This window comes from Lactuca sativa, chromosome 8, assembly GCF_002870075.4.
Source record: "Lactuca sativa cultivar Salinas chromosome 8, Lsat_Salinas_v11, whole genome shotgun sequence".
Taxonomy (NCBI): Eukaryota; Viridiplantae; Streptophyta; class Magnoliopsida; order Asterales; family Asteraceae; genus Lactuca; species Lactuca sativa.
In genome coordinates, this window is record NC_056630.2 from 53,810,618 (window position 1) to 53,821,810 (window position 11,193).

An 11,193-nucleotide genomic window follows, 5' to 3' on the forward strand; every position below is an offset into this window, starting at 1 on the left:
AATATGACTCAGCAAAGGATATGTCCAAACATAAGAATGTATAATATCAAACAAAAAAGAGACCTTAAAATCTGAAAGAGTAAATGGAAGACGAACATGCTTGCATGCTTAACAAGAAAGAAAAAGATGTTTGGACGTGTTTTTATTTCAATTGATAAAACGACCAGACACTAATTGTTGAAAAATGTTGTCATCGGGGTGACTAAGACGTTGATGCTAAACGGTTGAATCGAGGACAAAAAACACTTAATGAGATAGAGCTGTAATTGGGCAGAGATCATCTGAGCTATCACATCGGAGAAAGAACCTGTTTGCTCTTGAATTCCTTCAATAAGTAAAATACATACTAGTTTATTGAATTTCTAGCAAAATACAACTTGACACTATTATAAAGCCGTGTGTCCCAATCCTCTCATGATCATATCAAGGTCAAGTCCACAACCTCCTAAAATGCGGCTATACTTCACAATCACGTAGGTAACTCCTTTCCATGTATCTGCACATACATTTATCAAAGAAATTATTAATAAGTTAAACTTCAACTTGGCTAACTTGCAGAACCGAACACATACCTGAGATGAATACTTCATGTGTTCAAATCTATAAGTATGAGCTTTCCACATTGAATTCAACTCATAACATTATATTAAGAGGGAATTAAGTGTCTCATCATTACAAAATTAAATGGATTTTAATATCATCCCAATCACAGAATTGTGCACTAAGTCTCTTGTCAGACCGTTAATCAAGTTGCCAAATTTTGTTGCAATTTCTCAAACTCAACTAAAATCGCACCGTTCATGATGAGTCTTTAATCATACTATGTCTAACAACTAAGTATCTAGACTTTCCATTATAAACCTGGCTGTATGTCTTAGCCAAAGGGGCTGCACTATCACAAAGGATAGAAATAGGTGCTATCGGTTTAGACCACAAAGGAATCTCATAGACTAAATTCCTTAGCTAGTCTGCTTCTTTACCAGCAGTTGCTAACGCAACAAACTTAGATTTCATTGTTGAGTTTGTAATGCAAGATTGCTTCTTGGAAGGCCAAGAAATGACACCTCCCCCAAGCAAGAATACCCAACCAGAAGGTGAGGAATTGTACTCCATGTTGGTTATCCAACTTGCATCTGGCTGACCTTCTAAAATCGAAGGACTCCCCAAGTAACTCAAACCATAATCCATAGTTCCTTTGAGATATTTAAACACTCTATTCACTACTTGCTAGTGTTAAGCACTAGGATTGCTAGTGTACCTGCTCAACTTGCCCATAACAAAAGCAATATTAGGTCTGATACTTGCCATGTCATACATCAAGCTACCAATAGCCTTAGAGTATTCAAATTGTGAAATGGGAATGCCATTATTTGGCATTAATTTCACACTTGGATCCATATGAGTACTCATAGGAGAACAATATGTAAAATTTAACTGCTTGAGAATTTTCTCAATATAATGACTTTGAGTCATCACCAAACCATTGTTCATCCTTTTAATTTTTATTCCAAGAATTACATCAGCCTCTCCCCAATCTTTCATGGAAGACTTGGATGATAACAAGTTCTTTGTTTCATCTACTTGATTTTGGTCGATACCAAAAATCAGCATATCATCTACATATAAGCAAATGATCAATCCAACTCTAGTAGCATCATCAAATCTACTATAAACAAAATTGCCACATTGGTCTATCTTGAAAGCAGAAGACAAAATAACCTCATCACATTTTGATGCCATTGTTTAGGCTATAACTGTAGGGTTTTGAGCATTGTAACACACCTAAGGTGTACATGCAACCCTAAAAACCTTGGATCTATGTTTAACTAAGATACATGAAAAATTGATTTTCCAAGGTTCTTAACCTATCTAGCATACGATGGGGAACTTTTAAACATAAATGCTAGAAACATACCTTTTGTAGTTTGGATTCCTTGAGAACCTTGTGAGCCTAGCACCTCAAGTGTGATGTCTCAAATGTCTCACACAACACTACAACTCTTGGAATAGACTTAAGAGAAGTTCACTGGCACCTCAAAATCGGTTTGCCCTCTTGTTCTTCACTGGCACCTCAAAATCGGTTTCACAATTAAAATGGGTACAAACATATACACAAAAGTGAAAAAATTTATCAAACACTTCATATTTTTGTTTTAAAGGATACACCAAAACATAATGAGAATATTGATCAAGAAAATTAACATAATATTTCGAACCAATATGACTCAGCAAAGGATATGTCCAAACATAAGAATGTATAATATCAAACAAAAAAGAGACCTTAAAATCTGAAAGAGTAAATGGAAGACGAACATGCTTGCATGCTTAACAAGAAAGACAAAGATGTTTGGATGTGTTTTTATTTCAATTGATAAAACGACTAGACACTAATTGTTGAAAAATGTTGTCATCGGGGTGACTAAGACGTTGATGCTAAACGGATGAATCGAGGAAAAAAAACACTTAATGAGATAGAGCTGCAGTTGGGCAGAGATCACATGAGCTATCACATCGGAGAAAGAACCTGTTTGGTCTTGAATTCCTTCACAAAAAAATCGAAGGCATCAAATTCAATTGAATGATCGTTAACTCTAGTAACTTTAAACATGGATACTAAATGTTTGGTTATATTACCAGTGATAAAGATATTATGCAAATGAACGGTACGATAGGGATCAACGGTGTAAGGAGCGGAGGAACCGGTCTTAGTTACATTAATAGATGATCCATAACCAACCATAACATAACATATATTACGAGAGGAACATGAAAAGTGTAATATACCTTTGTTTGCATGGATGTGAGATGTGGTCCTCGTATCCATATATCACCTAACATTGTCTATGTCATCAAGACTCATAACATTGAATAATTGAGGGAGTTGCATGGTTTGATCAGATGATGTAGGTTGTGTGACGACATGGGCCTGTGGATTGGACTTGCGCCTAGGTTGTTGGGTCGGTTGACTGTGTTGGGTAGGAGCAGAGTTGGAAGAAGCCCATTCGTGGGAGGGTTGGACCCGGTGGGAGGGTCGGTTAACTGTGTTAGGTAGGAGCAGAAGTTGGAAGAAGCCCATTCGTGGGAGGGTTGGACCCGGTGGAAATATAAGCCCACACAAAACCAAGAAGTGAAGTCCATGGGGTTGTATTGTGAGCTTGCTCCTGTTGATGCTACTGTTTAGGAAATTAGTTGTTTTGTTGTCGATAACCACCACCACCGTCACACCCATTACTGCAATGTAAGTACCTTCCTATGTTACTGTTGGAACCACCACAGGATGCAACAATTTAGAGAAGGGTCGGAGAGGAGGCATTGTCTGAGTGATGAGGCTGAATAGGTCGGTGTTGGTTGATGCGTTGTTCTTCAACCTCAAGTATGGAACAAACATCTGGTAAAGATGGCGTTCTTTAGATGTGTTGGCTCAAAGTAGCAATGAAGTCATACTTAAAAACCAATCCATTAATCGTGTAGATCATAAGAGATTTCTCTGAGACAGAAGCTTCAAGGTTCACCAATGAATCTGCAAGGGTTTTAATATGTGTACAATAAGCAACAACGGATTAATCACCTATTGAGATATTGCGAATTTCATTATTAAGCTAGAATGCCTTGGACTCCTTGTTAGATCGGAACAATTGTTCGAAAGTACATGAGCAAAAGTGTTTTGCTTGAGAACAGTGTTGAGAAGTATTTGGGACAACGTACCATAGATGCAAGATTTAATCCCGTGGTCAATGCATGACCATTCGACATCAGTGAGGGTCGTTGGAGTCTTGACAGAAGATGTTAAGTGTGCATCGACACCATAACCTGCACAATGGATTAAGAATAATTCCCGCTAGGAATCATAGTTATGTCGTTCCAAGTATAGGATTAGTAGAACTGTGGTGCGGATGTTGGTGATACCAGACGTTTTATGAGGAACATGAGAAATAGAGGGAAAAGAATGAGAGATAAGGTTGCAACACTGTGAAGGAGAAGAAAAAGGTAGGGTATGGCGTAAGGTTTAGAGAAAGAAGAGGCTCGATACCATGTAATTGGGTAAAATTCCCATGAAGAGATTTCTCATTAAACAACCAAATAAATACAATACGTATACAAGGAAATCAAAATACAGGGCCTTGAGTCGACCTAACCTATGGGCTAACAACTAAATACATAAACATATAAACATATAGAATACATATGCATTACCAAATAGAAAATATCAGCAACTAAGTGACGAATGCTTTCCGTCTTGCAATTAAAACACAAGACATTTCTACAAGAACAAATAACCCATAGAAAGCTCTTATAAGCGACTAAAACTTGACCACCTAGAATGGAGAGAAGTTGGGATTCTCGGAACCAATAATAAGATCTTCAATGGAGTTGACACTCACCAAAGGTTAGTACATAACTACATATGCATTTGTCATCTATTTATTGTGTTTGCATAAAAAAGATTATTATGCTTAAAACGAAAACCTAGGTACAAAAGCAAACCATATTAGTAAATTATATATATATATATATATATATATATATATATATATATATATATATATATATATATATATATATATATATATATATATATATATATATATATATATATATATATATATATATATATATATATATATATATATATATATATATATATATATACTAGGAACACCACATGACACATGACTCTAATTAATCCGTTCAAAATAAAGAGAGTAGCGAAACTATAAGATTGCTTAATAAATTTGAAATGTTAATCAGACAAGTTCAATATACCCTTTGCTTCATTTTCTGGTAATATGATATACATGGTTCTTTCAAATTCTACTGTTGTCAGCTAAGCCTTTTGTTGCAAATTTATTTTATTAAGGGAGTTAGCAGAGTCAGGAGTTCTTGCCATTACACATGCATGACAATCTGTTGAGGACAATGAGAGCAGAAGAAAAATTGGTATGACTGTATGAGATACTATCAGGTACCAAGATAACATTTTTAAGAGACATGTAGGCTGATTAAATGCCCAAAGGCTAGCTTAATGTTCAGATTGATGATTTTCCGCAAATCTTTTATGTTGACCACCATAACACCCTTTGAAAAAAAAATTGTTGTCATAACTGTCAATTAATCAAATTTCCCGTTAATGGATACTTATATAGTTATATATGATCACTGCACCATGCAAGTTGACAAAACTAATTAATACATGATGGAGAAGAAAATTAATTACCAGTAAATTGAGCAAAAGTATATTGGTAGAAGTCATATGTCACGAACCAACCCTTAATCTAATTGATGGTTTTTTTCCCAGTATGATAAGTTTGACTTTAGTCAGGTATATATAAATGTTTTTTCCCAGTAAGGACCTGGCTAGTCGATATCAAAAGGGTAGCTTTCCACTGGTTTATTGATTGGTTGGATTGGTGTATTAATCCTAAAATTTGTTTGCTTGAACGTTTTGTACTTAATTCCTAGCGTCTTGTTGTTAAAAAAACTATGGTATATATAATTTTCTTTAGATGATATTACTCTTATATATTGATTGAGGTCAATTCACCCTTTTCGGACATAAGTAATGATGTATTGTGCTTGATGATGATCACATCACTCAACATATCATGTGCAATGGTCTATTTCTGCTGTTACATGTGCATGTGTATCTGATATATAGACACTTTTTAACATTTGTTGTACCAATTTTTTTTCTACTTATAAATCACTAAAATTCTAATGTCTTAGAAGTAACAAACAACAAAGAAAATTATGACCGGAAATAGTTACCATACATTTCAATATAGAGTACTACAACACTATTTATAAAATTGAGACAGGTCTACAATTGATGATGTTTAAAATATATATGAAAAAAAAAACGAAATGGAAATAGAAGACGACTTAAATACAATCCAGTTTGTATTATATTCCACACACAAACACAATAAATTAACTATACTGATACATGGTTGATCTGTTTTGACAAATATTGGTCGATAGATTTGGACTAAAGAATCCCAAATGAGTTAAATCAAACACAAAACTAAGAAACCCAGATGAGGGATGATTAGTTGAGCATTGTGATGTTGCTACTTCAGGGGAATTTGCTTACTTGCCTTGGTTTTGAGTTTGGAAATGGTGGAAATTGTTGGTGGTTGACATAAAAAATGAGCTAGGGTTTTGTTCATAATTAATATGAGCACCTGTCAAAGAATCAGTTCTTGACACAATTGCTTGGTTGTAGGACTCAGGTATAATGTTGTCAGCATCGTATTCTCCAGGAACTCCTATGAATCCGAAGCTGGAATTTAACCAACCTGCAGGAGGGTTGTGGTTCATCAATGTGGTACAATAAGCAGGTGCGCTCACAATGCTCCCTGAATAACTTTTTAATATATCATCATTGATATTGGCCAATTGCAGTTCTCGAAGCAAGTGATGCGTACTCGAAAAATCGGAGGGACTCAATGACTGTTGTTGGATGGGTTCAGATGCAATAGACGTGTACCCTAGTTTATCTATATTTTGATTATCAGAGCTTACCATGTACCCTAACCCTAATTTGTGAATTTCGTCATTAGGGTTTCGTTCAAACAAAAACTTTGATTTCTCAAGTTCCTTGATCATCAGTCTCTCTCTTGTTCTCTGCCTTGCTCTTGCTCTCGCTTGGTCCCTCGTATCCTTAGAAGAAGTATTATTTTGAATTCGCTTCCTTTCCTTGTTCTTGATCTCCACCTCCTGATAGTTCTTCGGTTTGTTGGTAGCAACTTTGATCTCGTTGCTGAATCCCATTTCACACTCACGCCAATCGATTCTGTCGATAACTTGATCAGTCATGCTTTGGTTGGTATGTTTTGAATCAAAGTTGTCTGCGACTTCTTTGATAGCTTTATTGGACTTGCAAAAAAGCCATTCAATGGTCTTACTGGCTTTGTCAAACCCTAATAAGTCTTGAAGATCAAAGAACTTTCGGGCAATATGAAGTGACAACCTCATTCTCCTGTCTCTAAGACCTTGCGCTGTATGTATCTTGCTGTGTCTGTCTTTCTTACCAACATTTCTTTTCTTTAGACGTTTCGATGATTCGGAAGGCGTAGGTTCAGTGATGTTGAAGCATTGGTGTTGATGGGTATGGTTGTTTGCGAGTATTGGAATAGTATCGATATCATCAAAAAAAGGTGAAGGGAATCCCAAAAAGAAAGGAGGCTCTTCTTGATGACTTGAATTAGGAATCTCATGACCATCATCCTTATTTGGATCAATAATAAGATTAAGATACTCATGTTTTCTAGAAGAACCCACATGCTCCATATCCCTGCCGGGAGTGGGGGAGGCTACTTGTGTATGCTATTTATAGCAATGACTAGATGTGAATCAGTTATTTTTTGGATGAAGAACTTCAAGAATAGTAGACATGTTAAGTGATAGTGATGCTGTAATCGCACAAGGGTGGTGGAAAAGATGGGGATGGTGGTGGTCGTGATGAAGGTGAAGAAGAAGAAAAAGTTGGGCAGAAAGGTTGTGAAGAAGCACTCGATGCTTTTGTACAGATGCATTGTTTTATCGCTTGGACCATATGTGAGTGATGAGAGAGAAAAGAAAAAACATGGTAGCACTTCACGTGGTACGTAGCAGAGTAGCTACATTTGGGTTTCCTGACCTAGAGAGAGAGATAGAGAATGAGATAGAGACGAGGGATTAGTATCCTTCCTCTCTTTCAAGACATTGAACGTTTATATTTAAAAGTTATTCGGGTTCTATATTCATTTCAAAATATCTACTTTTTCCACAATATTTTTAAAATTTGCATTGGGTGTTGTCCCTACTCATTTATGAATTAAAAAGGTTATAATTCAACATTCAATAAAATATATATATATATATATATATATATATATATATATATATATATATATATATATATATATATATATATATATATATAAATGAGCTAAAGATAACTTATACCTATAAACTTTTCATAAATAATATAAGTGGTTCTTTTTACCTTTTTTATATAGTTTAAGCGGTTTTCATTCATGTCCTTTCTGGTTGGCATTTAAAGTGATATCTTGGCAATTCCATGTTATATTTTGCAAGTTCCTTAGCAATGCCAATTGAGGAAACATCATGCTTTTATTACATTATATTATAACATAAGTTATGTGTTATAAGGACTTTCTTAAATGAGCAAGAAACTACCGACAAATTGAAGGGATTATAAGATGAAGGAGCCATACAGATCTAAATAAGGAGTACAAAATATCATGATAGGATTAAGTTTCATTTAGAGGTATTCTAGCTACAACTTCATTCCTAAGTTAAATGATCAAGACGGCGACTTTCACAACAACATTCATAAATATGCCAAAATCTAAAAGCGACACACTTTGATATATACCATCACTTGCAAACTTTATCCCAAAGCAAACTCAAATAGTAGTACAAAAATGACATATTTACATTTTGGTTGAAACAACTGTGTCACACGTCGATTATTTCATTGGCTAAACGTTGCTAATATAGTTTTAACCTAGTTTAAGCTACATTTTTTTATTGATTTATATGAGCATTGTATAGTATTTCAAAACTTTTAGCCACAATTTAAGATAAAAACACGACATTTACTAGACATTTACTAGTCATGGCTAAACGTTGCCATGATATTTGTTTGATTTTGAAAATATATTTGTGATTGTTTTTATATAAGATGATAGATACATATATGATATCTTGGAACAATTATTTATTTGTCTAAATCATAAAGTTAAATTGGTCACATGAATATGATATTGTTAAAAGCAAATACATACGGGTACATAAATTATTTTATGTGTTCAAAGAACAGTGTTTGTTAATCATTTAGTAAATGAAACAAAAGTAATAACTATAAGTATTTTATTGTGACGTTTTAATTTTTTATGTTCATCTAAAAGTGACAATCATCTTGCTAAATCAAAAAACATATGATTATTAATAATTTATGATCATAGTTCAATTTTTTATATGTATCAAAAAGTAAATTATATTAATGATAAAAGAAAATTATGTGATTATAAGTAATTTTTAGTCATGGTTTAAGAAAAAGATGTGATATCAATTCATGTTTAATATAGATTGGTAATTTATGTATTAATATGTCTAATATCTTAAAATTGCAAAACATATTTTACTTTAAATATGATCTCTAAGTAGAACTTTATCTAGTTAATCAAATCTAAACAAGTTCTTAAACTAAATTACTAAAAAGACTTTAAACTTTCTGCAATTATTACCAATAATGTTCAATACTCCTCTTATGTTCACGAATATAAAAACATTTACTCTTTGACTACACTTATTTTGATTCATTAGAATCCAATTAAAAATTTGTCAATAATTCCAAATCATAAAAGATTTACGAATTACATAATTTGAATAATAAGAATGATTTGAATCCTCATTTAATTGATCAAGTGAAAAGAGTGTAAATCAAACATATTACAAAGATCAAATCAAGGACTAACATATAAACATAGATTAATATCACACAACAATCCAAACAAGTATTTTAGAATTTAGGAATCGGAAATGAAAGGAAATTTAGTAACACATGAATAACTTAGAGCACAAGTGTACGAAGTACGGATGTTAAAACAAACATATAAATTCAAAGATTAAATGTTTCCATGGGCAAATTAATGATAATGTTTTTGAAAATCGTCCCTTTGTCTGTGTTTGAAGTTTCTTTCAAAATGACAAATATTCTATCTTTTAACGGAAGATAGGAAACTATAAAATTAGAAAAATCTCATTCCACACCCTTGGAATAATTGGCCTTGTGAAAACAAGATCATGGAATAAGCAAAGTGTGTTGTTTTGATTAGTTTTCACTCCATGATGCATTGCCCAAATTCGAGAGTTTCCGGAAAAACACGCCTGCAGATTGATTTTGCCTTAGGGAAACACGGGCACTAAATTAACTCTTGTGTTGCTAAACTCTTCATTACACAAATGTGGAATGACCTGTGTAACCATTCCACCCCCATGTTCAATTCTGAGAACACTCCATCTTCTAAAATCTCGATTTCTTCAATCTTGCTCCAAAAATCCCAAAACTTTGCAGAAAGTCTCCTTTAAGCATCCTAATCATGTTCCAACTTTCAAATGCTACTGAAACATAAAAAAAACCATGAGAAGTACACAGATCTTGGATATTGTCCCGAAAATATAAAAGAAATGTAAAATTACACTAAAAGGATATGTAATGTTTGAAATAAACATGAAATAAGTATGCAAAATGTGCATTTTATGCATTTAAAATATCTCCCCAAGCTTGAACCTTTTCATGTCGTCAAGAAAAAAAACTCAAATGAATATGGGAGAGAGAATAGAAATAAAGGAAAAAAGAATTATGCAAACACAAATAAAAGGAAAGAATGCCTTAAGTTATTCAACACAACAACATAATTATGATTAAAATGTTGTCAACTTATATCTCATATGGACAACAAATACACTGCATTCCAAAACAAGGTAAAATAACACATAAGACACAAATATTTATCAAGCATGAGTACAGAGCACATAGAGTCATGTTACCATGGCACCCACTACTAACTCTTATGCATAAAGCAAATGTATCTCAATATATAGGGCGGACTCACTGAAGCACTCATTCACTCATGTATGCACTCATCCACTCATGTATGCACTCATTTCACAAGATGTATGAACTCCCTCCTATCAATATCTACACTTATTTATTTAAGGTGGATGCCACTTTGGCTTCGGTAAAGGAATACCTCATTCTCTATAGTCTTCTCTCCATGCTATTCAACAACTGTATTTGATCAATCTTCATGTCATCTTTCAAGCCTTGAGTAAACTTCCAACATTCCATAATGAGAGAAAGATTGATAAACCATAATGAGGATGCAAAAGATATATATATATATATATATATATATATATATATATATATATATATATATATATATATATATATCATTATTGTAAAAATCCCGATTAATCTTTGATTAATCCCTAGGCGCTACTCGACCGATTAGAGGACGCTTAGCGATTAATCCTTGCATAAATAATGAGTGAAACATTACAAAACGATAAAATTTGAACATTTTGAAGAAGTTTTATCTCAATGGAAACTATTTGCGACATGATTAGTGTTGTATTAATCATATTAACCTATTTTGCTATCGTATTAGTGGTATTTAC

General features: G+C 33.4%; 1 protein-coding gene across 1 annotated transcript; it reads right to left on the reverse strand.

Moving 5' to 3' along the window:
* Positions 1-5,815: 5,815 nt before the first annotated feature.
* LOC111899949 (transcription factor TCP12) lies at positions 5,816-7,760 on the reverse strand. Its single transcript, XM_023895829.2, has one exon. The coding sequence runs from the start codon at positions 7,288-7,290 to the stop codon at positions 6,088-6,090; it is 1,203 nt and encodes a 400-aa protein (XP_023751597.1). The 5' UTR covers positions 7,291-7,760; the 3' UTR covers positions 5,816-6,087.
* Between the last annotated feature and the right edge of the window lie 3,433 nt (positions 7,761-11,193).

What these genes read in the sequence shown, in the direction of transcription:
- LOC111899949 (XM_023895829.2), bottom strand. Translation starts at nt 7,290, where the DNA reads ATGGAGCATGTGGGTTCTTCTAGAAAACATGAGTATCTTAATCTTATT.